Consider the following 25,228-nt stretch of genomic DNA (forward strand, 5'->3'; position numbering starts at 1 on the left):
GGAAACCAAAAACCTCCCGGGGCAAATTCCTGCCCCAGTCTGGCCCGGGGCATTGTTCCACCGGGGAGGCATTTAGCCCATTTAGCCCGTAATAAGGCACCTTCATGTCACCCAGCGGAGCCTCCAAGGTGCCCAGTCATCGTCTGAGCACAGCGTGCCGAGAGCAGGAACCAAACCACAGCGAGCCCTGCCCAAAGCCGCCACTGAGCCAAAACACCACCACTAAAGGCCGTGTCCTCCCTGCCCCAGCGCGAGGCCGTCCCCCGCCAGCCTCCGTCCTGCCTTGCTCGTGAGCACCGTTCCCAGCCCCTGGAAAATCACTGGGCACAAACACACCCGACGAGGGGCTTCCACCCACCCCGACCCATGCCCAGCCGGCAGCCAAGGGCCACCACGCCAGGGCCACCCTGGCCACGCTCCCCATGGCACCATGGAGGTCTGAACGTGGGTGTCCTGCACCGCAGCTCGGGGGGGGATGGGGACAGCCCCTGACACCACCTCGGCCACCGCAGGGTGAGCCCCCCAACCTGGGGCCCCGCAGCACGGCCGAGCAGCGGGCGCCGCCTTACCTGCGACCCTGACGACAGCCCTCTCGGCCGGGTCCAGCACCGAGTCCTGGCTCTTCCGCTTCTTCTGCTCGTGGAGGGGCAAGTTCCAGGGCAGGGTGTCCCCGGGGGGGCAGGGGGAGAGGCTGCCCGAGCGCTCGCTGCGGTACGACCGCTCGCTCCGGCATGACCGCTCGCTCCGGCACGACCTCTCGCTGAGGGTCTCCTCGTCGGAGGACGACATGGCCCCGGCGCAGGCAGGACGTCCCCGCGGGCAGCAGCCTGCAGAAGGAGCGAACAGCGCGTGACGCCGGGCCCCCGGCCGCCTCTCCCTCCCCACCATGGGGTGATGGAGGGGCGACCGTCCCACCGCGGCTGTCTGCCCTCGCACCTATGCCCGGGCACCCTCCTGTTGGGTATATCAGCCCCCCCCCCCGAGCTCCTGAGCGCTGCCTCAGTGTCCCCAGTGCTGGTCTGGTGGCCGGGACCCCAGGAACGGGGCCAGCAGCACGGCCACCCCTCTGCCAGCAAAGGTCACACCGGCATCCCCGGCACCGTCTCACTGCCACAAAGCAGAGCCCAGCCTTTGGGGTTCGGTTTCTTTGTGTTCGGCGCATGAAGAAGCCATGGGAGCTGCCCTGCCCTTTGTACCTGGGTTTTTTCCCCTCTGAGTGGGAGCAGCTTTAAAAATCCTATTAATCACGTTAGGAGAAAACGGTAGGGCTTTCTGCAGCGAGCCGGGGGGGGGGGGGTGAGCTGTGCAGCGTACGCACGCTGGGCAAATAAGCACCTTGCGTGAGACATATTTGAAACCATTCGCATTGTATCCTCTAGCTCGACCAGGAAAAACGCACGCGAAGCGCCCGAGCCCCGCAGCCGATGCGCGGCGGCAGAGGAGGCGCCTCCATGGAGCCGAGCCCTTCCTCGCCCCCCCCCGTGTGCTCGGCGAGGCACGAACAAAGAGACCCCCCCAAAACCGGCCAGAGGGAGCGCGGCTCGCATGAGTCATTCGCCCCCCACCGAAAAGCTGCGGAAAAAAACCGAACGCGCCCCCCCCCCCCCCCCCCGAGCCGCGGCTGCGGGCAGCCCCCGCGCCTGCCCCCGGGGGGGGCCGCGGCGCTCGCCCCTTTTTGGGGCGAGGGGGGGGCGGTGCGGGGGCAGCGGGGGCTCGGCGCGCAGGGGGGGGGGCGCGGCCGCGCCGAGGGGGGGCCCGGGGCCGTTCGGGCAGCGCCGTTTGGGGAAGGGGGGGGGCAGCAGGTGCGGAGGCAGCGGGGCCGCATCCGCCGCCCTCCCTCCCCGCTCCCTCCCCGCTCCCTCCCCGCTCCCTCCCGCGGCACCGCCGCCCCCGCCCGCTCCGTCCCCACCTCGCCCTGCCCGTGGCCGCCCCCCGCCCGCAGCCGCGGCCCCGCTCACCCCCGGCGCGCCCCGGCTCCGACCCCGGCGGCTCGGCTCGGCTCGGCCCGGCTCGGCGCGGGCAGGGCGCGGCGCTGCCGCTGCGCTCCCGGTGCGGCCGCCCCCGGCCCCGCAGGCTCCCGGCCCCGCCGTGCGCTCCCGGTCCGGCCGCCGCCGGCCCCGCCGTGCGCTCCCCGCCGCTCCCGCCGCCGCGGCGCCTCCCCCCGGCCCGGCCCGGTCCTGCCCACCGGGGCGGCACCGAGCGGCGGGGGGGTCCCGGCCGCCTCCCGCCCCGCGCGGCTCCGGGTACCGGCCCCGGTGCCGCCCCTGCGCCAGCCCGGGCACCCCCACGGGCAGCGCCCCGGGGCTCCCCTGCACCCTGCTCCCCCCTCCCCAGCCGTACGAGCCCCCGGGGACCCCCCCGGGGCACGCAGCTGCCCGTGCCTACCCCCGGCCCCCACCCTGTGCACCAACCCCGGTGCTCACGGGAGGCTCCCCGGGGCCCCCAGCAGCCTCCCTCCCCCAGCCCGCACGGCCTCCCCGGGCACCCCCGTCCCCAGCAGCCTCCCCGCCGCGTCCTCTGCCTCCCCCGGGGCCCAGGCTAATTGCAGCAGCACATTGATTGCAGCCGTGGTGGGAGCACAGCAGGGCTGGGAGCGGGGTGCAGGGCGCCGGGTACAGGGGGCGTGCTGCAGGGTGCAGGGAGCAGGGGGCCAGGGGCAGGGTGCAGGGAGCGGGGACAGGCTCAGAGCAGGCTGGAGCCACGCCGCATGCTGCCCAGGGCCTCCCTGCGAGGCCTCGAGGCATCCCCGAGCCCATGCGGGGAGCAGCCGTGGCACGGGCAGGGACAGCAGCGGCAGCCCGAAGCGGGGGCTGAGCTGGAGCAGGACAGCCCCGGCCGCTCCGCAGCGGCGAAGCAGGACAAACCGCTCCGGCTGACGGCAGATCCAGACGCTCAGCACCGGCAAGCAGCACGGTGCCACAGCCCCGGGCTCCCGTGGTGCTGCACGAGGCCGGGCCAGCCCCATCGCCTCGGTGCCCCGGGATCTCAGTGCAGCCCGGGGTGCTTCTCCCCCACCAGCTTTCAGATCTCATCCGAATCCATTCCTCCCCTTCCCCGCGGTTATTTCCTGAGTACCTCCAGCAAGGGGGGACGCGGTGGCACAGGGCGCGGTGACGCTGAGCACCCCACGAGGGATGGGTGCTCAGAAACAGCTGTTTCTCGCCTTGGTCGAGAGCAGCGCAGAAGGCGCTCGGCTGGAACCCGCCCGGGTGCTGGAGCACCACGGGGAGGCTCCGGGCCCACAGATGCGGCGCTGGAGCTGTGGCAGCAGCTGAGGCCTCTCAGACACAAACATGGGCTGCAAACAAGGGCTGAGCTCCCTGGGAGCCCCATCATGCTGCAGCCGGGCTGGAGCGGTGCTCGGGCACCGGGGGCAGAGTAAAGGGGGTGCTGCAAACAGCATCCTCGTGGGCCAGCCCCAGCCCTGCTGTCCTGGCACTGCCCATACCAGGCACGGGTGGATGGCACAGCTGGGGACAGCGACCCCAAAACTGGTGAGCACCACGGGGCAGGATGGCTGGCACTGCTGGAGCCGGTGGCCTCAAACACATTTGGAAGAGGAAAGCACCCGGGGTCAGACACGCGGCTCCTGGACAGGTTGGGTGGCTCAGCCACGTCCTGCCGGTGCCATGGGGTGCCTGGCTGCCCCCCGCTGCGCCCGGCCGGATTGCTGGCACTTTCCCAGCCCGCAGAACATCCCCGTGCCCAGGCCGTGCTCTTGCTCCTGCCCGCTGTGGCCGGCACCGTTTGCTGCCGGGGCAGGAGTCACTGCTGCTGCCAGCACGGCGCCGTGCCTGGGTGGTGAAGCTGCAGGAATCAGCGGGGACCGCGGGCAGCCGGAGCCAAGCGCGGGCACACGCGAGGCTGAGCCGAGCTGCCGACCACGGGGAACCACGTGCCCCAGCCGTGGCCCTAAGGGACGCGTCCCCTCATCACCTCCGCGTGGTGCCACCAGCCGGCGGCATCTGGCCCCTTCCTTGAGAAGCCCTCGGAGCAAACCGGGCGAATTTGCGCCGTATTAAACCCTGAATAAACGAGGGAAGGCGGCCAGGAAACGTTGCCTGTTCCAACCTGCATGCATTTCACACCCAAAATGCATTTCCAAAAATCCCTTGCAGCACGTTGCTGATCTGGATTCGTTGTGCTGTGAATCTGGGTTAAGTTCATGCGTTGTTTTGCCCAGACGGGGAAGGGGAGGCATTACTTCAGGACAGGGGGGAGGCAGGGGCTGGGGGGGGGTCCTGCTCTCCAGCACTGCGCTGACTGCACGCATCCTCCCTGAATCACTTCATCCCCCCATTTCTGTGCTATAAAATGTGTCCATGGATGGAGACCCCTCCCTGACAGCCGCAGGGTCCCGCTTGGTGCTGCAGGGACATGGGCAGATCCCTCCCAGCCAAGCCCCGGGCCGTGGCTGCGCCCCTGCAAAATCAGCTGGCGGGCAGCTCTGCCCCAGGTCTGTCCCCCCAGTCCCTCGTTAAAACCTTCGCCAAAGCCCGCAGATCAAACCTGCCTTTTCCCTTGAGTTTTTATAAATTATTCATATTCTGAGAGTTGTTTATTTCCTCTCCAAGGCACAGATGAGCTGGAGAAGCTGCTGGAGGCTCCCGGTACACACGGGGCTGCGGGAGCTGCAGGGAGGCGATGGCTCACCCAGCCCCAGCACCCGCTTCCCGCAGGCTTCGGATTTTGGGGAAGAGGGAGCAGGACCCCAGGGGAGGAAGGCTTTGGGAAAGCAGCCGGTGAGTGACAGGAGCCGTGGCTGGGCCGGCACCAAGAGGCTCCCCGGGCTCCCACCTCCAGCCCCATCCCAGCCTCGCTGCCTCCATCCCAGCTGGGACGCAGCTTTGCTTCCACGCCAAAGTGACAAGAAAGCAGGCACCAAAACACAGATCTGTACCCAGTACACACTGGAAATAAATCACACTCAGGGCTCGGTGCTGAGCTGCGGGTGCTGCAGGTCCCTTTTGCTGCAGGAACTCGAGGAGGACCGGGCCCGTTGCCCTGTAAGGCCCTCACGGTGCTGCCTGGGCCGGACACGCAGCGATGGGCTCCTCTCACCGGGTGGCACGGGGCGGGAGGTGGATTTCTCTCTCTCTCTGCTTGATCTCAACAGTTTTCATCAGGTCTTTGGTTATTTTCCTTATCAGCCGAAATTTCTAATACGGTATTTAACTCCAACAAATTCATCAGCTCCTCTCAGTCCCCGCTATTTCACCACTTGCCCTTGGCTGTGTTAACATCTATTGCCAGAACAATTAGATTTTGGATTGGTCTAAAGAGCCACTTGGGAGGCAGGAGTGTTTAGATAGATTTCGATATTTCCTCCGACATCTGGACAACTCGATTAGATGAGTCACGCTCGACACCAGCAAGTTGCTGCCTTTTTGCTGAGCCCTTTTTTTCTCTCCCTGGAAATGGAACTCTCCCCGTTCCCAGCCCGGCCCTGCGCTTTTTTGCAGAGCAGCAATTATCAGGCGCGCGCCAGCCCGCGCCGCCGCGGCTCGGCTCCGAGATGCCGTCACCGTGCGCAGCCTGCTTGCGAGGGGTTCGTTAAGGCAGCCAATTTAACGACTGTCGCAGTCGAGCTGCCACAGAACAGCCGCCTGCAGGGCCAGGAAAGCTGCTGCCTCCCCGCGACGCATCCCCACATCCCCGCGTGGCTCCGCAGCGCACGGCTCCTCTCCGGGCACGGGGAGAATAATTCCTCCTTGTCCTGAGCGAGCGATCGCCGTGGGGCGGGTGCAGGCGCTGCTCAGATTTAACCTCCCGCTGGCCGGCCTGCCCCGCTCCCCTGGTTTTGGTATTGAAACCCAGGGGCTGACATTGGGTAAACGGGGGGTGCGCCGCAGCCTGGCGGGGCAGCGGGTGCCGGGCTCCTCGCACAGCACGCGGCAGTGCCAGGGCGTGTGGTGCTGGCTGGATTTCTTTCCCCAGCCGTCGTTTTCTCCCCGTTAATGTTTTCTCTGCTCCGACTGCTGCTGGCGGGTGGCTGGCAGCCTCCTGCTGGGAGGCTCACGGGATGCTCGCACCTGAAACTATTAATATTTCTGCCCACTTCTTCACACGGCTCTTTCATCTTTCTGATGTTTTCCCTTCACTTCTGCACGGGGAGCTTCCCTCTGCCTGCCTTTGTATCTGGAGCTCTTTAATCCACCTGAATGTCAGCGCCATTATGTAAGTTTTCCTCTGCTGAAATTAATCGCCACCGAACAGTTTTCATATCTGAAAGCGCCAAACGAGATCTCCGAGGATTATCGGGCCGTTACGTAAAGCGAGGCAGCCGCCCCACCTCTGGCGGCCCATTTGCATCGTCGGATCGGTCCAGATCTCGGGCGGCCGATGCCCGGATTCCCTCCCCGCCTCTCCAGAAGAAATCACACCTGGACCCATCCAGGACCAGGGTCGCCCTTTCCGCAATCCAGCCACGGGCAGGAAACAGGAGAAAAATATTGAAGCTGCTGATAAAAGCGTGCTGGTTTGGGCATAACCTAGGAGAGGTAACTCACGAGCAGCGGTGTGAGCGCAGGGCTGAGCAGGGGCAGCCTCCTCACGTCGAGGTTGATCCCAAACCTCCGCCGCGCCCCCGGCTCGGAGCTCCCGGACCCAGACCCAGGTCCCGGGGCTCTCAGGGCTCCCGGGGCTGCCCCCCACTCCCTCCAGCCTCCGCCAGGAAGGCGGCTCCGTCCCCCGCGCGCGATGAATCAGCCCGAGCGGCGGGCACCCATCTGGGCCCGGCGAGGCTCCATCTGGGGCTGGGGGAAGGGAGCAGCCTCCTGCCGCAACGGAGCTGCCGGGGGGAGCGGCGAGGGGCAGCACGAGCCCTGCGAAGGGCAAATCCCCCCGGGACGGCCCCTGACAAGGCCAGAGCAGCGATGAGGACGCGGCAGCCTCGCCCCAGGGTCTTCCCCCGTGTGCTCGACCATGCGCGGTGACGAACCTCTGCCGTCGTCCAGCTCCCTGCACGTCACATGGATGGGGCAGGCGTCTCAGGGACCGCAGAGCCCCAGAACACAGCAGGCAGCTGCGTTGCATCAGAGGGCAAAATCCAAGCACGGAGCCAGGGCTGTGTTCTGGCCTCTACTCTCCCCGGGAGGGACTCAGGTGCCCACTGAGGTGCGGGAGCCAAGCACGGGGCAGTTCAGGCTCCCCAGCTGTAAGACAGAGCCAAGCAGCGGGGCGGGGGGGGGGGGACACGGGGAAGCTTTTTGTCATCACCCAGCGGTGCGGTGCCTCGCAGAGGTGCAGCTCGCCCCTTACGGCGATGCCAACCCCGCAGTTTTCAGGAGCAGGCTACCAGAACACACGCTGGTTATGAAACCGGCCGCTCTCTCTGGCTACGTTAATCATTCTGCCACTACATTAATGATTTGTAACACGTTTTGGGGAAGAATGCGCCTGTCGCGGTCATCTTCAGCCCCAAGAGCAGGCAGCCTGTTCTCATCCGAAGACAGGCGATGATGGGAGGATCGGGAACCTCACACGCTCCACCTGTATCAGAGATTAAGCATTAAGCCCACAATCGCCAGCATTAAAACCCTGGATTAAAGCACAGGTACTTCCCCTCTCTACTCCAGGTACTCAGCTGCTTTAACGCTGTTACAAAACCGTGCTGGATTGGGGAGGAACATGGAAAATCCTCCCTTTTAAAGGGAGAACGGTGGCGCAGGCAGCTCCAGCGGCCAGGACCACGGGACAGCGGCCAGGGCTGCTGCAGCTGCCATCAGCAGGGCCCGGTGCTCGCTGCCAGGCTCAACGGATCGCGCTGACGCACCGGGTTTCAGAGCAAAGCCTCCCAGCCCCCGAGCAGGGGAAAAAGAACACACACAGACCAAAACCGCAGTAGAGAAACAAAATCTGGCTGTTTCTGCCCTAAATCCTAGTGAAAGAGAGGTGTTTTAAGCAGGTTTTCACCTCACACACCAACACGTCCAAATGAAAAGCGACTGGGAGCAGCCCCAGCCACATAACCTGCCTGTAAAACTGTGCTAGGCGGGGACATTCATTTAGGAGGGAGCTTTGCAGGACAAGCTTGGATGGGTTTTTACTCCTTTAGTCTACCCCCACACGCTTTTGGGGCCGACTGCCCTGCCCGCAGGTGAGGCAGGGAGGGAACACGAGCACCAAGGAACTCGCCATGGCTCATCAGAGGGGCACAGCTCCTGGTCATCCCCAGCACCAGGGCAGCACCTCAGGGCGTTAACCTGGCAGGAGGGCTACGGAGACACTCAAATATATTTTATTCAGAAAGACACGACAGAGGTGAACGCTGTTCCAAAGGAAACGTTTACTAGCACAGCATTAATGCCTGACACGGGTGTCATTCCCCTTCAGTCAGGGCAAGGCCGTCAGGCAGCCCCGACCCCGCGGTGCGTGGACCAGCCGCAGCGGAGCCCACCCATGCCGGGCGCTTTCCTTCCAGGGGCTTCACTTCCTCGGCTGCAGACGACTGATGTGGGGTCCCAGCGCGTCAAGGCTTGGGCTCTTGCTGGCTCCTGTGGTAGTCAGGCGGGGCGTACTTCCCTTCCTTGATCATCTTGTCCCTCTGCTCCAGGATCTTTTTCATACGCGCAGCCTGACGAAGCAGACGGGAGAGTTGACGGGGACGCGTAACGGGCATCACAGCGCTTACGAGCGCTCACACGGCCTCTAGCGGGACCCCGGCACAGCCCCAGGGGAGCTGCATGCACGCAGGACCCTCACTAACCCTTCCCTTGGGCGTTCTCACGCGGTTAAGGCTCATTTTACTACTAAATATTACGAGTTTTCAGTCAGAGACGCTCTCTGCTTCCTGAGAAAGCCGAGGGCTGACCCTCCACGCGCCTCAGCTCTCCAGTTAAGCTGCCACCCACAAGTCCCCGACCAACCCCCAGCACCCCGCTTCTCCCCCCGAATCCCCCTTTTCCCCCCAGGCACCCCGCCCCCCCCCCGGGGCGCCCCCCCCTCCCCATTTACCAGAGCCCCTCTGCCGGCCCCCCGCGGGCACAGAGGGGCCCAGAGGCAGCCCAGGGCCGGGCGCCGCTCACCAGCTTGGTGCGGTGCATGCACTCCATGAAGTCCTCGTACTCGGGCTGGCACTCGCGGCGGGCCCGCGTCTGGCCCAGGCCGTGCCCGCACTCCACCCACTCCCGCTCGAAGGCGTGGCAGGCCCCGGCGTTGCCGTAGGGCTGCGCCGTGCTCTGCCGCAGCAGCCAGCGGTCCATGTCGAGGCCCAGCTGCCGCTGCAGGTCCAGGAACGGCATGGCGGCGGGCGCGGGCACCGGCACCGGCACCGCCGTCCTTCACCGGCCCTTGCGCGACGACCTCCGCGCCGCGCTTTACGGCCGAGGCGGCGGCACCGGCACGGGCACGGCGGCACCACCCGGCAGCGCCCCCTGGTGGCGTGGAGGGGGGAGCGCCCGCCGCGCCCCGGCGCCCCCTGCCGGGGGTGGGCCCAGTGCTCCCAGTGCCGCCAGTGGTCCCAGTGGTCCCAGTGCCACCAGTGATCCCAGTGGTCCCAGTGCCACCAGTGACCCCAGTGGTCCCAGTGTCCCCAGTGATCCCAATGCCACCAGTGCCACCAGTGATCCCAGTGATCCCAGTGCCACCAGTGATCCCAGTGTTCCCCGTGCTCCCAGTGTCCCCAGTGATCCCAGTGGTCCCAGTGATCCCAGTACTCCCAGTGATCCCAGTGATCCCAGTGTCCCCAGTGCTCCCAGTGACCCCAGTGCACTGTCCCCAGCGCTTCCAGTGCTCCCAGTGACCCCAGTGATCCCAGTGCCACCAGTGCTCCCAGTGCTTCCACTTCCCAGCACCCCTAGTGACCACAGTGCACAGTGCCCCCAGTGTTCCCAGCACTCCCAGTGCTCCCAGTGTCCCCAGTGATCCCAGTGACCCCAGTGCACAGTGCCCCCACTGTTCCCAGCGCTCCGAGTGCTCCCACTGCTCCCAGCATCCCCAGTGTTCCCAGTGATCCCAGTGCTCCCAGCACTCCCAGTGTCCCCAGTGCACAGTGCTCCCAGTGTCCCCAATGTCCCTAGTGCTCCCAGTGTTCCCAGTGCCCAGCGCTCATAGTGCTCCCAGTGACCCCGGTGCCCAGTGCTCTCAGCACACAGTGCCCCCAGTGCTCCCAGTGCTCCCAATCTCTGGCTTTCAGGGTCTCACAGCGTCCCCATTCTTTGGCTTTTGTGGCCTCCCCCCACCACAGTGCTGTGACAGCAGGCAGGAGGACTCATCACGGGGGCTCATTAGGGTGCCACCCAGCCTCCCCCCCCAGCTGTACCCGCATCCCAGAGCCCACCCCTGTCTCCAAGCCCCCCCAAGCCCCTGGGGTCCCTCCGGGTGCCTGAACACAGCCCCCAAGGCTTGGGTGAGCAGCCCCAGCTTCCCTAACGAGCGCAGCCTCGTTATGCAGCTACCTGCTTATCAGAGCCGGCTCCTCCGCCACCTCAGGCACAGGGAGGGGAGGAAGAGCCCGGGGGCTCCTCAGCCATAACCTGAGCCACGCTCAACAACCATTTATTTCCATAACTCTTTAAAAAAGAACCCAAACCCGTCGGCCCGCCCGCCCAGCCCCTGCAGCAGGCACACAGCACCACACGAGCAGGAGGAGCAGGATCCACGCGGGGCGCTGAGGGCTGCCCGTGGGTCCCAGGACGGGGTGCGGGCGCAGGGGTGCCGGCACAGCACCTTCCCCATCCCCGTGCTGCTCAGATGATGCCGGCCGGAGCAAAGACCGGGGGGACGCAGAGTGACTCCACCATCTCCCAGCCGCACGACAAGGGGGTGCAGGCGCTCTCGTGGTCGTCTTCTGCCGGCAGCGGCTTCCCCTGGAAGAGCTGGACGGCCTTCCTGCAAGCACGAGACACCCGGGGGGCGCGAGGGCACCCACTCATGAAATGTCACAGCGTGGGCCCGGGGAAAGGGAACTCGGGGGAATTGCTTCTCCAGAGCCCCAGCCCCGTCTGCACAGCCAGCGCTCAGCTGCCCGTGGCTTCTCCAGTGAAAAAGTGGCTCAGGATTTAAAACCTGGCTCGTTATTTAATAACCCCAGTGGCCAGGTTTTGACCCTGAACCCCCAGGGTCTGCCCCCCTCAGATCTGACCCTCTCCCCTGGGCAGAGAGCCCGGCCTGGGCGCTGCTCGGAGCCTCCCTCTGGAAGCCCCCGGCCCTGCTCACGAGGACGGTCTCTTACCAGGCCAGGCGCGACATGGCGTAGGTGACCTGTGGCTGGGAGCACCCACCCAGCAGGGGCGACGCGGCGATGGTGTATGCACCCATGTCCTGGAAAATCAGCCAGTCGCCGTCCTGCAGATCGGGCAGCTCCATGCCTTCGGCAATCCGGTCCTCTGAGTGCCCCGGTGGACCCCGGAGGCTGCTGCATAAGAGGTGGTCTGGGCAAGGCTTCTGCGGGGGAAAGATCGGGCAGCCACAGGGAATGAGGGCACCTGCAGCACAGCGCTGAGCTGTTTTACATAGGGTGAGAATCTGGCCCCAAACCAAGAGACACGCCCTTAAAATTAACCCAGGTGGCTAGAGCCTGGACCAGTCTGCCTTGATGCCCGTGGAAAGCACCCAGTGACAGACCCAGGTCTGTCTCAGTGTTCTTTCACCAGCTTTAAAGACCAGCCTGAAAGGATGGTTTTCACCTTTCCCAAAGGTTTTTTGTCTCACAGGTGGCCAGACAGCATCTGTACAGCCTAACTTACCACCCCACGCTGGCTTGCCAAGCCTGGAGGCAGACCCAGGCACTTGCCATGGACGTTTGACACCACTGAGGGACCTGCTGGGCTCCCCTCAAGCCAGAACAGGTCCTCACCTTGTGCAGCAGAGGCTTCGGGCAGGGGCTGTCAAACAGGACACAGCTGAAGGCTCCATAGATGCCGTCGCTGAGGTGGTAGATGAGGCTCTTCTTGCTGCCAGACTCTTCCCCTGGGGGAACGGAGAGGGGCTCAGGGGCCTCAGTCCCATGGGCAGGCCGGTCCCGCGGCCCCACGTACCATCAGAGCCCGGCTGCTCCTCGGGAACCTCTTCCTTGGCGGTGATGCTGGCTGCGAGAGTGAAGGCCGAGGTGACATAGTATCGCCCGGGTCTCGCAACGATCTCCACCCCGCAGCCCTCCGGGAAATACGTGTCCAAGGCAGAGTTTATCACAGCAGCGATCTGGGTGGGGAAAAGATGTTTGTCCCCGCGAGCTCAGCCTCACCACCCAGCGCAGGGCAGGGAGCCAGCTCCGGCCTCTCTCTCTGCCCGCCCAGAGCCAGCCCTGGGAGCCATGTACCTCCTCGAACTGAGCTCTGGCGTCTTCGGTGCCAGGAAATCCCCCTCCGATGTCCAGGAGGTGCATCCGATAGCCCAGCTCTGCGCCCATGTCAAACGCCAGCTGCGCCTCAGCGACAGCCTGGGCAAAGCCCTGGGGCTCCAGGCTGCAGCTCCCGAGGTGAAAGCTGGGGGCACAGTCCCCATTGAGCAGGGCTGGCCTGTCCCATGTGGCAGTGAGGGGACACGGAGATCCCCCGATCCTCACCGGGGCACCCCTGCACCTCCCACATAAAATCCAGGGTGAGGCTGCCCAACCCACCCTGCAGAGCCCCTCTCTGCAGGCCGACCTGCCCCAAAGTGGTCCCAACAAGAGCTCCCCACCGGGATGCCCAACGGGGGCTGAGCACCCCGACTGAAGAAGGACAACGTGCCGTACCTGACGCCAACAACCTCCACAGCCTGCTCCTTCGCTGCCTCTAGCAGGCGCCGGCAGGACTTGAGCGTGGCACCAAACATCATGCTGGGATGGGCAGAGGGGCTGGAGTCAGCAGCAATACCCAAAAGCATCCTGCATAGCGAAAAGCACCGTGTTAAGGCGTCTTTGGGCCCTCCACCACCCCGCAGCCACCTCCCCAGCTCCTCCTTCAGCCCCCCCTCCACTGGTGCCAGCGGATCCTGCATCGGCACCCACCTGGCGTGAGGGTGGCTCCTGGCCACCTTGCCCAGCTCCACCTCGTTGTCAAAGGCCATCAGCCGCACGCCGTGGCTGGCTGCGTATTTGATGTGGGCAATCTGCTTGCAGGGGCTGCTGTAGAAGATCTTGTCAGCCGGGACCCCGATGCTCTGGACCGCTGCAATCTCTGTCTGCAGGGAAACGGCACGCGTATCGGGCAGGTCCCCGGGGCCAGCGCTGCCACGCTCGGACACGGCCGGCTCCGGGCCACAGCCACTGTGGCACTGCGAGGGGCAAACCACCAGCACTGCAGCCTGGGCTTTTCCAGGGAATGGCTGCAAGAGCTCAAGGGGATCACAGTGAACTTTGTCCCGGCAGGGGCAGGTTGCGGCGAGGTGTTTACAAGCAGCACAAGACCAGGAGGAGAGAAAACAAGTGGGGCAAGTGAGCAGGCACGGGGTTTGGGCACATCTCCCCCGGGAGCTGCAGCCAGAGGGTTACGGCCGCAGAGCTGGTCTGATTTGTAATGAATCCTTGCACTTTCTCCTCCTGGTGACATGTCCTGCTTAATTACATCCAAGTAAGTGGCTTAACTTTGGTCCTCCTTGGGAACCTGGCTATGAGCAAATGGATGGACCGGGGAGCTTTGTGCTGGGCCCTACAGCCACTCAGAGGGTGCCTGCAGCAGCGGCACCCCAGGGATGAACCCTGCCACCAGCCAAGCCTGCCAGCCAGGACACAGGTCACACACAGGAATGTTGGTCAAAGGGAACAAGCCTGAGTCACCGGACAGACAGGACAAGTATCTCTGGGTTGTGTGGCAGGGTTTGACAGCAGGGGGAGACCTCTGCTGCTGTAGGTGTCGGCTAGAGAGGAAACCTTGAGATGAGGGCGAGCTCTGCCACTCTCCCACGCACATCCCCATCCATCCTCCCCCAGCCCTACCTTGTTGGCACAGGCGAAGCCTGCCCCCAGCTCAGCCAGCAGCCGAACCACTCCTCCGCTGCTGTTGCACTTAACAGGGAAGTAGGGCTTCACGCGGGGCAAGGCCTTCAGGAAGCGCAGGTGTTTCTTCACGATGTCCCCGAGGTCTGCCACGAAGAAGGCTTGCTGGTCGCTCTAGGACAGGGCTGGGGTGAGCAGCAGCCGCGGCCCCACGGCTGCAGGGAGCAGCAGAGCCGCCGGCCCTTACCCTTACCAACGGGCACAGCCCCACCAGGAGGTTCTCCAGGAGGTCCCTGGTGGTGAAACCCTCCTCCACCATCGTGAAGTTGGATTCGTTCAAGTACCCACTCATGGCCAAAGTGTGACGGCACTCGTGTAAAGCTCCTCGAGTAGGGTATAGTTCCTAAGTATGAAACTCACTGGGAAAAAAAAAAAAAGAATATAAAAAAGGAATACTAGTGGCAAGGCTCCAGAGACTCCCACAGCCTGCTCCTCCTGCCTGCTCCCTGAGGTGCCTCCCGTCCCTGTGCGTGGGTTGTGCAGGGCAGCAATCCCTGGGAAGAGCTCTCTGCTGCTCTCCTCCAAACCAGCACCTCAGTTGGGAGCACCACCACGGGTTAAAGCACTCTCCAGGGGGAGGAGGCACATTTCTCTGCACTGCAGAGCTCTGGTTTTGTACACAGCAGCAGCTCAGGCACCAATGCTGTTCACAACAAAGCCACCTTCGCTGCAGAGCTGATGGCCTATATATGCCAGGACGTGTTTCTTCACGCTCTGGCATGTCATCAGATCTGCTCTGTGTTGCACGGGGAGAAGTTTCCCTGTGGTTTTCAAACTGCTGAAAACTCACTGACCCACGTTCCTGGACACACAAGCCCCATGAGAAGGGAGGCACCCCTGAGGAGCGCAGCACAGGGCACCCCCTAGCACCAGCCAACTGGTCACAGTCCGACCTGCGCTGTGGTCCCAGTTTCACTTTTCTCCCGTGACACAGTATATGGAACAAGGGTACAAGTTAGGCAGCTCTGTGGCATTTCCTGGCTTGCACGCTTAGTGGAGCAGCTTTAATAATCTCTTCCCTTGGATCCAGCCCTTCCCATAACCCAGGGAGCTGAAGACTTAACATGAGCTCACAGGAAACGTTTCCTCTCCAGTAATCCAGGTCCAGCCACAGGGCTTTTCAGGAAAATGGTCCCCCTGATCAGAAGTGAGCAGAGGTTTCATTTCTCAGAGCTGCACACTGCCTCCTCTGCAGAGACCTGCCTACATTTCGGATAGGCACTAGGAGAAGGAGCACAGTGACCCCAGAGCGGCAGTGTGCCGCAACGCACCGAGCAAGCACCACCAGCAACCCCAGAGACGGGCAATGGGCTTTGAGGCTCTCAGAGCTTTGTAATCCTCTGGCCTTACCCTTCTCTCCCCAAAGGCATTGCTGACCAGCCCCCAGCCCCAGCCCTGCTCGGGCACACAAACAACGAGCAATGTAGGGGGCTGATCCTGCCAGCCCTGCACAAAACTGCTCCCTGCTCCCTTGCACCCCCCCTCCTTACCGAGGTCCACGGCCTCCCTGCTGGGTGACAAGCCGTGCTGCCGGGGGGCCTCCGAGGAGCACTGAGCTCCTGCAGCACCCCAGGGACGAGCTCCTGCAGCACCCCAGGGCGTAGCTGCTGCCGGGGGTCCAAGATCTCTGGCGAGAGGCAGTGCAAGGCAGAGAGGCACTGGTGGCGGGATGCCTTCCACCCACCACTCCCCAAACTCAGCAGCTGCAGGCATTGACCTGTGTCCCCCTCCTCGCCGTGCCAGGCACGCCAGCAGCCCCACGCAGCCCCCCCAGCCCGTTACCTCAGCCAGCATTTAACAGGCTGTGCCCACGAACGCCCCCCCACCAGAACGAACTGGCCTCGGCGGCGGCTGCTTGTCCTGCCCCGGCTCCCTGCCAGCACCCAGACCCTGGACCTGCCAAGCCTGCGGGAGGGGGGGGATGTAGGGCGGCTGCATCCCCTAAATCCCAGCCCCCTCCTCTCCCCCCGCTCTGCCTCACAGCGTGGCCGTGGCAACAGCGCCCAGCCGTGCTGCGCTGCCTCCGAGCATCCTTCATCCCTCTCCCGGGGCAGAGCAGAATCCGTCCCCTGGCCCCCCACCCGCTCCCTCCCGGGGCCGGGGCAGCCCCCCCAGACACCCCAGGACCTCACCGAGTCCCCGACGGGCGGGCAGCTCGTCCCCAGCCTGCCGGTGCGCAGCGCTGCCGTGCTGCTGCTCGTGGCCGCGCGTGCATCGTGTGCGTGGGGATCCTCGGGGGGGAAGAGTGCCAAAAATACCTCCGAAACACTGCTTCCAGGGAAACGGGGCTCCGGGCAGACAAAGGCTGAGCAGCACCCGGATGGCGGCTGGGGGAGGTGGGTGGGAAGCCGCCGGGGGCTGCCTCTGCCCTCGCCCTGCTGCTGCCGGCCTCGGCGGGGTCCCCGCGGCGCAACCCAGCTCCACCAAACACGCAGGTGCCCTGTGGGGTCCATCCATCCTGCCTTCGCCTGCGTTCGTGCGCTTGGCGATGGCTGTGCTGCTCCATCCCACACACCGCAGGCTGAGCAGGGGATTTATTAATTTTTTATTTTTTATTTTTTTTCTCATTAATTTCCCATTTCCCCTCCCCGCTCACCGAGACGTTCTGTGCACGGAGCGGGGGGGGTGGGGGGGGGGAGGGGGTAGCCGCCCCCACGGAGCAGGCGAGGGGGACCTGGGGCCAACTTATCGTGGCCACTCCCGGCTCCCTGTATCCAACCCCGTGCCCTTGGCTTTGCCGTGGACTCCGCTGGCAGCCAGGGCCGCGGGAGCCCTGCCTCCCGTGGGATCCTGCCTCGTTTCACCAGCGCAGAGGGGCCGGAAGCCACCCGCGGGCTGCGTTCGCACCGTGCTCCCTGCAGCACGCAGCGGGGTCCCTGCCCGTGCCGGAGGTCCCTCGCGTCCGCACGAGACACGCGCTGCGCAGGGCGCACAGCCCCGGTGCGAAGGGATCCGGGGCACGGGGAGCTCAGCACCCTGCCGGGGCGCAGCATCGGCCCCGCGGGCTGCCCCAGGAGGAGGCCACGCCCCCTTCGCTATAAGCCACGCCCCTAGCCGCCAATCCCCGCCCCTGCCCCTTAGACCACGCCCTCTATTTACAGCCCCCGCCCCCCTACCCTCTTGGCACCGCCCCCTACCCGCGGAACCCTCACCCGCTGCCTGCGGAACCCCGCCCCCTACCCTCTAGACCACGCCCCCTTCCCTCTGACCACGCCCCCTACCCTCTGACCACGCCCCCTGCCCTCTAGACCCCGCCCCCTACCCGCTAAACCCCGCCCTCTAAGCCCCGCCCCTACCCTCTAGGCCCCGCCCCCGCCCCAGGCCCCGCCCCCGGCGCCCATTGGCCGCGCGGCACGCGGCCGGCCCGGCGCAGTCGCGGCCATGGCTCCGAGCGCGCAGGCGGGGGGAGGCCGCGGGCAGGCCCCGGGCCCGGCCCCGAGCCCGAGCCCGGGCCGCGGGATCCGCGCGGTGCTGCTGGGCCCGCCCGGCGCCGGGAAGGGCACCCAGGTGCGGGCACGAAGGGGCCTTCCCTCGCCGGCACCGTGCGGCCGGGTCGGGCCGCTTCCCCCGGCAGGGCCCCGGGCCTGCGGCCTAGCGGCGGGGCCTGGACAAAGGCCGGGCCGCGGGGCTCGATGCCCCATGGGGGCCGGGGACGGGCTCGGGGAGGGGGGGTCCCGGGGCTCGGGGAGGGGGGTCCGGGGCTCGGGGAGGGGCGGTCCCGGGGCTCGGGGAGGGGGGTCCCGGGCTCGGGGGGGGGGGTTCCCGGGGTCACGGGGGGGGGGCGGTCCCGGTCCCGGTCCCGGCCCCGGGGCTCGGGGGGGGTCCTGGTCGCAACCCCCGGGGGTCCCTTGGGCCATGCCGCGGCGCTGAGCCGCCTCCTCTGCTCCTGTCCCGCAGGCTCCGAAGCTGGCCGAGGCGTACTGCGTCTGCCACCTGGCCACCGGGGACATGCTGCGGGCCATGGTGGCCTCGGGCTCCGAGCTGGGCAAGCGGCTCAAGGAGACGATGGATTCCGGGAAGCTGGTGGGTAATGGGTGTGTGTGTGGGGGGGGGGGGGTCTGGCTGCTCCTGCAATCACAGCAGCACAAATCCGTCCCTTAGTAGGGGAGTAAGCAGAAAAAGCAGCAGTGGAGGAAGGGCAGGCTGTAGGGTGCAGGGTTCCAGTCCCCCTGCAGGAGCAATGTTCTATAGGCGCATCCTTCCCCATCAAAACTCCTCGCCTGCCAGCAGCCCCTGTGCCCTGGGTTGTTTCTTTCTGTCGCAGAGTTTTTATGTTTGTAGAGCGCTGCCTGGGCTGTGCCTTGCGAACGCTGATTGATGTAAGGGTTTATCCTCGGAGCTGCAGAACGTTACGCTCGTTCTTTGCAGCTGCTGCCTCTTCCCGTGATGTCTGGACCCCTGTGGGGCTGAAAACTCTGTTCAGAGGTTTCATCTGCGTCCCAGCTCTTGTGTAACTGCTGCTTGCCTGTAAGTGTGAGATGAAAATAGACTTCAGAGTGCCGCTGTGCTGTGTGAAGGACACTTTGGATCCAAGAGTTAGGATCCCTAGTTTGTTTTCCAAGGATTTAATTATCTTTCTGAAATGACTGAAATCTCTTGGGGACACCTGAGGGACAGCAAACTGCAGTGACTTGCCCCAAAGCTGAGCAGCGTGGAGCGGATCTTGGGCATCACAGCTGGCTGTCACGGGCTTATAATGCCCAGAGGAGAATCTGCAGGCCCCAGGAGCGATGTGGCTTATCTCCAGCTTCTGCTTCAAGCGTGCATTGCAACACTGAGTCTGCAATATCCCAGCTGGTTGTGAAAGATAGGGACGTTATCTGGCAGGACTGCTGGTATCTGCCACGTGTCTGTGGCAGCGGGCACTGGGCGCTCCACCGGTGCGTCCTGGTGGTGTGCTCTGGCTTCGAGTTATCTCAAAGCCTGGAGCCTGGGGTGGGTTTTTACGCTCGATTATGAACCATGAACTCCTTCTCTGAACGTGGTAATCAGGAGAGGACAGAAGGGACTTGTTGCTTGCCCCAAACTCCTGCCCGCTCGCATGCTTCCTGCGCCAGGGCTCTTGTTTATGCGCTGTGACGGTCTGGTCCCAAATCCTGCTAGGTCTCAGTGGGGTGTGCTGGAGAAAGCAGCACTGCTGCCGGTGAGGAGAGACGATTTAGGAACAAACACCCATTGTTGGGGCTGCAGAACAGAAAGGCACTAATCCCAGGGCGTGCTGAGGTCGTGATGTAGGTGAGACTGCCCAGCGGGGCCCGAGCTTGTCAGCGGCTCTTCTGGCGTTTACCTTCACACACAGCTCACAAGAGTCAATAAGGAACTCGTGTGTGTGTTTCACCCTTCCTGGCCAGGCCTGCTTACTCAGATGTGTGTGTGAAGGTACAAAGTCACAGGAAATAAAGGTTACGCTGATATCACTGCGCTGTGAATTGTTTAAAAAAAAAAAAAAGACATTAGGGAGTTTGTCGTAAGGTTGACGTCCGCTTCTGAAACACAGCAACCTTGGCAGCAGTGAGCTACCACACCGGGTAACTCACACTGGGGTGACAGTGGCATGAAGTGTCTCATTAGCCACGTGAAGTGTCTCATTAGCCACGTGAAGTGTCTCATTAGCCACGTCGCAATGTTGACACCCATCCCGAGGAGCATTTCCCTGACGTGGGCATGTCTGAGCGTGCAGCTTTCGCCCTGCTGTGGCAGTGCGCTGTGCTGCTGCGGCTGCCTCCGGGGTCGGGAATGGCCGTTTAAAATAAATAATAATAATAAAAAAAAAAACTGGCGTGCGTACAGAGGCTCTGGGGGCAGCTGTATGTGAAATCGGGGCGTGCCCATCTCCGTTCCGCAGGTGAGCGACGAGATGGTGGTGGAGCTGATCGAGAACAACCTCGACACCCCTCCTTGCAAGAACGGCTTCCTCCTGGACGGCTTCCCGCGCACGGTGAAGCAGGCTGAGATGGTGCGTGAGCCAGCGCAGTCCCTGACCGGGGGCGTCTCCTTCCTCAGGAGACGGGGGTCCCTCGGCATCTGCCCCTCTGACTTGGTGTTTTCCCTTGTAGCTGGATGAGCTCCTGGAGAAGAGGAGGGAGAAGCTGGACTCCGTCGTCGAGTTCAGCATCCCCGACTCCTTGCTTATCCGGAGAATCACCGGACGGTAATTCTCTCCCGAACGCTCTGTGCGTGGGGTGGGGTTTTCCAGTCCGAGGGAGAGTGTCCTTGTTTTGGTTCGCTTTGGTTATTCTCACGGTGCTTAGGGCTGGCTGCGGTGCTGGTCTGCGTCAGATTCGTGCCCTGTTTGAGCCTGCCTCGCCGGGGCCAGCCTTGAGCAGAGCCCGTTGCTGATAGGAATCAAGGTCCTGGTGAGCCAGCTCAGCCTTTAGGCCCGGTGTCTGACAGCTGAAGTCTTTATGCTCCTGCTTCTCTGGTGCTGTTACTTCTCCCTTATGCAAGCCCTTGCAGACGTGTTCGGGCACCGATGAACGTTCTGTCCCGGGTCAGGCATGGCTGTGCGGAGACAGACGTCTGCTGCTGTTACACCATGCCCCTGTGTCCCTGGGAGCTAGCCCCCCTCCCCCGGTAAAGCATCCCTTCTCCACCCACTACAAAGCAGCTGCTCTTTTATTTTTCCAAGCACCTGAAGAGGCCATTGGTATAGAAATAACTAGAAGATATTTTCCTGATAGAGAGAGGCTAACTGTGTTCGTATCGCGGGTGTTTTTGTGCTGATGACTGGCACGATCAGACCTGTCCTGGCACCGGGCTCCTTTGCTGACGCTTGCTTTCTGTCGTAGGCTGATTCACCCAGCGAGTGGCCGCTCGTATCACGAGGAGTTCAGACCGCCCAAAGAGCACATGAAGGATGATGTATGTGAGCTCCCGAGGCCGCAGCTTACCTTGCTTTGGGTTTAGCTGATGCTTTGCAGCATCCCTGGAAAACCTTTTTTTTTCTTTTTTTCCTTCTCTTGTGCTTTGTGCCCTGCCTTTCTGGGGAGCGCGGGGAGCTGCCTGGGCAGCCTCGGCCGACAGCACCGCAGGGAGCGAGGCGTGGAGGGATGAGTGAAGGGCACGGCCCTTCTGCAGAGCTGGCCCAGGCTCTGTCACGTCACAACTTGGCGGACTCTGTCCATAGCTGAAGTCGCAGTGGGTTGCGACTGGTTTCCCTCCTGGGAGCAACTGTAGCTGGCATTTGGTCCTGAGGATCCTTGGGCTCCTTTTAGCAAGCAGAGCGGTGTGTGGGGGAAAGACTGATGCTGAATCCTCCTCTCTCCGGTGACGGCTCTGGGACTTGGTTCGATGCCCTGGGTTCGCCCTGCTCTCCTGTGCTCACCTGGGGACTCGCCTCTGCAGCTCTGCCTTGTAGCCTGCCGTGAAGGAGGGGAGCAGGGGTTGTCAGAGCTGCGCAGAGAAGGGGGGAGCGCGCCAGGCTGCAGCTAGCTGGAGACTGTCCCCTTGCTTCTCCCAGGTCACTGGAGAGCCCCTGATCCGCCGCTCGGACGACAACGAAGCAGCCTTGAAAACCCGCCTGAAGGCCTATCACACGCAGACCTCCCCCCTGGTCTCCTACTACAGCAAGCGAGGGATCCACACGGCGGTCGATGCCTCCCAGTCTCCCGACGTGGTGTTTGCTAGCATCCTGGCAGCCTTCTCGAAAGCAACATGTAAAGACCTGGTTATGTTCATTTAGGGCTCTGTCCCAGGACGGAGCTCTCCTTCTCTGTCTCTCTCCATCTCTCTCTCTCTCTCTCTCTCTCTCTCTCTCTCTCTGTCTGTTTGGGGCCAGGGAGGGTGAAGAGCTAAGCAGAGTAGAAGAGGGAATGATGAAGCCCAAGGCAGGGCTTTGCCAATTCTCTATTAAACGAGCTGTTAACGGTCTCCATCTCAGCACATGCGAGTGTCAGTTTGTGTGCACGTGTGGGCGATTTGGCCCCTAGAGGTCGCAGCGAGCCTGAGCACCAACTGCCCGCTGCCAGAAGCGGGGCTTGCACCCCTTAGGGTCGAAAGGCTTTTGTTTCGTCCTAGAGCTGCAGCTCCCCAGGGGAAGCAGCTGCACCTCCAGCTGTCCCCGGCTGCTCCACGGAGGATGAGCAGGAGATTGGAGATCAGGCCTGAGCAGCGGGGGGAAAGACTTTCACAGGGTACCCGATAGGGGATGCTCTGTCAGCTGCAGGAGACGAAATGGGCTTGTGGGGAGCGCGTGAAGGGCTGTGCGTGTCGTCAGGGGGAGCAGCAGCGGGAGGCAGAGCTTGGCTGTGAGTGTGTGCAGAGCTGGGTGAGGGTTTGTTCTTGTTGAATGTGCGTTACTCTGTGTGACACGGCAGTCTGTGAGAGCACAGATCACTTTTTCCCCCGTTCTGACGGTGTTTGTAGGGCAAAAAATGGGTGGGTGAGAGCTGGGCTCATTGTGGACCCTAAACCCTTTCCAGTTGAGGTATGGACCCCAATATAGCGATTATTAGTGAGAAGGGTTTTTTTAATGAAGTCTCTGGTCGAGTTAAGGCAGTCCACGTAGCAATTTGTCATGTCCTGAGGACAAGAAATGGATTTGGGTGTTGGTTTTCTCACTGCCCTCTTCCCTTGACTTTGGCCAAGGAGGTGAAGGTGCGTTTAGCTTCCCCTGATCCCAAAGTCTAAATAAAACCTTATTGCAAAACGAATGTTTTTTTTTTTTTTTTTTCCAAGGCCTGGGAGGCACAGTTACTAACTACTAGCATCACGTGCCCTTGAGCCAGTGCCCTTTGTTGTGAGAGCATGGAAATGTACTCGTTTCTTGAGCAAATCAAGCGGCTTGCTCTGGCTGTCCGTCTGAGGACACCGTGTGCGTTGTGCTTAGTGTCCGGGCTCTCTCGGGGCTGTTACACCGCCGCTATCCAGCAACCTTGCGAGGCTGGTGACAACCCTTGCTCGTGAGATTCCAGCCCTGTTATAGATGCCGACTGGCCAGATAAAACTGTCCTTTGGCCTTTCGTGTATGTTGAAGGATGTAGTGTCACTGAGCACGCCCCCTTCGAGGAGATGGCATGTCTCCCTCTGCACCGAGCCGCTGTGTGTCTATAGCAGGTGCCCAGCCCTCAGGAAACCATTGCTGTTTTTCTTGGTAACTTCTCTTTTGGCTGCAAATGACCCTGTCCTCGTACATCCTTTCCAGGGAAGCAGCCCTCTTCCCTTTCAGCAAACTGGAAATGATGCCAGAAACTGAAAGCAGTTGACTTGTTGCTCTTGAAAGCATGTGAGTGTGGGGACAGGGGATTTGAAAGTAGCTAAGGGTGCTGGTTTCGTCAGCAGCCCGAGTTTCCACAGATGGCTGTCACCTTGTCTCTTGTCTCACTTTCCTGTGAAAGGGCAGCCCCGGTGCGTGGAGGCCGCGTGTGGGAAGGGGGGGCAGCACTTAGCGCGGGGCTGCTGCGCTCCGCAATAGTGGAAAATGTGCGTTAGAGCTGCCTCTGCGTCTCGGTGACTGTAAAGATACTGAGTGGAGCAGCTTTTATCTCGGCATCGCAGGAGAGTCAAAGAAAGCTGCGGCACCCTGCGCGCTGCCGTGATGGCAGGAAGGGTTCCTGGCCAGGTGGTGCTCCTGGACTTGGTCGAGGTTTTGCCCCACAGCAAGAACAATGTGTGCTTCCACTCTGCTCCTTTTCCCCTTCGTGTTTACTTTGCGTCCAGCTCAACAGCCCTTTTCTGCCATAAACCGTGATTCATTTTGTTTTTTTTTCCCCCTAAATCTATTTTTTTGTTCCCATTTATTCCAGCTGAGTGACTTCGTGAACCAGATGAGAAACCGCCAAACGCTGCGCGCTGCTACATCACCCATTGCAGCCCTCCCCTGGTGCGGGGGGGGCAGGGAGGGCAGCTGGGGGGGGGGATTGATGGGAGGGGAAAAGGAGGTGGAGGACAAGGGGGTTGGGGGTTGATTTGGTTGGTATTTGTTTGGATTTCTTACTCGGCAGAATCATTTTGAAGAGGAGATTACCTTCTCCTTAGAAATCAGTGTTTAGAAGGCAAAATAATTGTACAGAGAGAAACATCCGTGCTGAAGCCCATACCCAGGTCCTTGGTCTGTTCGGAGGGGAGGGCTAGATGCTGTTCCAGGCTCCTCCGGGACCTTTTGCGCTTGTCTTACGGCTCTTAGCTGGAAGCCACCGCAAGGTTTGCCATGATTCTAAAGCTGCTTCCTGTCAGCGAGGACCAAAATGAACAAACAACTCATTTCTGAAGTAGAAAGGGGAAAAAAAAAAAGGCCATGGTCTTTTCCTGGAAGTTTAGTTTTTCTTGTTCTGCTGCATTCCTCAACCCTCGGGGCACAGAGGCTGCTCGAGGTTTTTCTGCTGGTGAACTGAGGGGCTGCGGCTCTAGTCCAAGCCTGCCTTACTTGGCGTTGGGGTGGCTTTTCTGTGATCTTGACCAAGCTGGAATTCACATAATGCTGAAGAAATGCAAAAGAGACTTTCTTAATTGACTGCATAAATAACACTTAATTGTTTTTTTTTTTTGCATTTCTTTCTAGATCAAATGGTGCCTTGTCTAACCTCTGAATCAATAATAAAATAACCTCTTTACATTTTGTATCTGTTGCTGCGTCCTCTTTGACCTGCAGACAGTGGAAGAAGGGAAGCAGATGACAGCTGACTAACAATTGGATGGGGTGGATCCTCTGGCCTGATCCTATCTTGAGGATGTTTTTCTGTGCAGCTAAAAATGCGGCTTGTAATTCCTTTTATTTTCCCTGCTGAGTGTGCTCCAATGCCTTGTATCACCATAGCAATGGTGTCTCTGGCTGGTTGCCTCCCTTTTCTTCGTGTATGGTGCTGAAAGCACAGCCCCTGTGTATCCTGACCCCTTCTGGTCAGCACTCCTTTCAGGTACTTTTACAACCGATGTAATTCCTAGCTTTTTCCCCTGCCTCCCTTCTCATCACTGGTGTGGGGATGAGCCGAGTTATTTCTTCAGCAGTAACTGCAAGCCAGATATTGTCTGCTGTTTCTGCTCACTCGCTGTCTGCCTTTCATACCCTCCACCAGTGCCTCAGTCTAGGTACACAGGACAAAATCTGCTCTCGTGCGGACTGAAAGCTTTTCCTAGTCTCCTGCCTCCGTACAGACCCTGACCCTGTTGTGGGTTCTCGGAGGTATCCCAGAGGAAGGCTCTGATGTGATGAGAGTCCTTGATTTCTGCAGTGCCCTTGGTACCCCAGCTGGAGCCCTGCTTGTGTCTGGGGCTTTGATTCAGGCCCTGTGGCCAGACAGAGGCAGGCTGTGTGCGCCTGCTTCCTCCAGAAGAGGCCGGCTCCTTCAGCGTAATTGGGTGCTCGCTCCTCCG

General features: G+C 62.1%; 4 protein-coding genes across 16 annotated transcripts in view; 1 reads left to right on the forward strand and 3 right to left on the reverse strand.

The window, feature by feature from the left end:
• MACF1 (microtubule actin crosslinking factor 1) overlaps positions 1 to 805 on the reverse strand; it is a 143,068-nt gene extending 142,263 nt beyond the window's left edge. For 10 of the 11 annotated variants that reach the window (XM_040535287.1, XM_040535286.1, XM_040535281.1 and 7 more), the window contains exon 1: positions 570 to 804. In XM_040535287.1, coding sequence (XP_040391221.1) covers positions 570 to 789 — 220 coding nt within the window. In that variant the 5' untranslated portion in view covers positions 790 to 804. Of the gene's footprint in view, positions 1 to 569 lie in introns of all 11 variants that reach the window. The other variant, XM_040535285.1, reaches the window with a different exon arrangement.
• A 7,463-nt stretch (positions 806 to 8,268) lies between these two features.
• Positions 8,269 to 9,316, reverse strand: NDUFS5 (NADH:ubiquinone oxidoreductase subunit S5). The gene is made up of 2 exons (XM_040535192.1): positions 9,027 to 9,316; positions 8,269 to 8,575 (listed from the first exon to the last, which is right to left on the reverse strand). Exons 1-2 carry the CDS (start codon positions 9,240 to 9,242, stop codon positions 8,471 to 8,473), a joined length of 321 nt encoding a protein of 106 aa, XP_040391126.1. The 5' UTR covers positions 9,243 to 9,316; the 3' UTR covers positions 8,269 to 8,470.
• A 1,165-nt stretch (positions 9,317 to 10,481) lies between these two features.
• AZIN2 (antizyme inhibitor 2) lies at positions 10,482 to 16,410 on the reverse strand. 2 transcript variants are annotated; one of them, XM_040534765.1, is made up of 13 exons: positions 16,051 to 16,410; positions 15,718 to 15,823; positions 15,396 to 15,400; positions 14,993 to 15,117; positions 14,112 to 14,277; positions 13,859 to 14,032; positions 12,932 to 13,104; positions 12,677 to 12,760; positions 12,260 to 12,425; positions 11,979 to 12,141; positions 11,798 to 11,910; positions 11,174 to 11,385; positions 10,482 to 10,830 (listed from the first exon to the last, which is right to left on the reverse strand). In XM_040534765.1, the coding sequence occupies exons 5-13, from the start codon at positions 14,208 to 14,210 to the stop codon at positions 10,689 to 10,691; spliced, it is 1,326 nt and encodes a 441-aa protein (XP_040390699.1). In that variant the 5' UTR covers positions 14,211 to 14,277; positions 14,993 to 15,117; positions 15,396 to 15,400; positions 15,718 to 15,823; positions 16,051 to 16,410; the 3' UTR covers positions 10,482 to 10,688. The 2 variants fall into 2 exon arrangements, with proteins under 2 accessions (XP_040390699.1, XP_040390698.1); XM_040534764.1 differs by having other exon boundaries at positions 12,677 to 12,808; positions 16,051 to 16,407.
• An 861-nt stretch (positions 16,411 to 17,271) lies between these two features.
• AK2 (adenylate kinase 2) lies at positions 17,272 to 24,475 on the forward strand. Of its 2 annotated transcripts, XM_040534769.1 has the most exons (7): positions 17,272 to 17,425; positions 17,816 to 17,941; positions 19,764 to 19,874; positions 19,975 to 20,069; positions 20,707 to 20,779; positions 21,378 to 21,573; positions 23,662 to 24,475. In XM_040534769.1, the coding sequence occupies exons 1-7, from the start codon at positions 17,300 to 17,302 to the stop codon at positions 23,667 to 23,669; spliced, it is 735 nt and encodes a 244-aa protein (XP_040390703.1). In that variant the 5' UTR covers positions 17,272 to 17,299; the 3' UTR covers positions 23,670 to 24,475. The 2 variants fall into 2 exon arrangements, with proteins under 2 accessions (XP_040390703.1, XP_040390702.1); XM_040534768.1 differs by having other exon boundaries at positions 21,378 to 24,475.
• Positions 24,476 to 25,228: the final 753 nt, after the last annotated feature.

The sequence above is a fragment of the Cygnus olor genome, chromosome 23 (genome assembly GCF_009769625.2).
Source record: "Cygnus olor isolate bCygOlo1 chromosome 23, bCygOlo1.pri.v2, whole genome shotgun sequence".
NCBI classification, from domain to species: Eukaryota; Metazoa; Chordata; class Aves; order Anseriformes; family Anatidae; genus Cygnus; species Cygnus olor.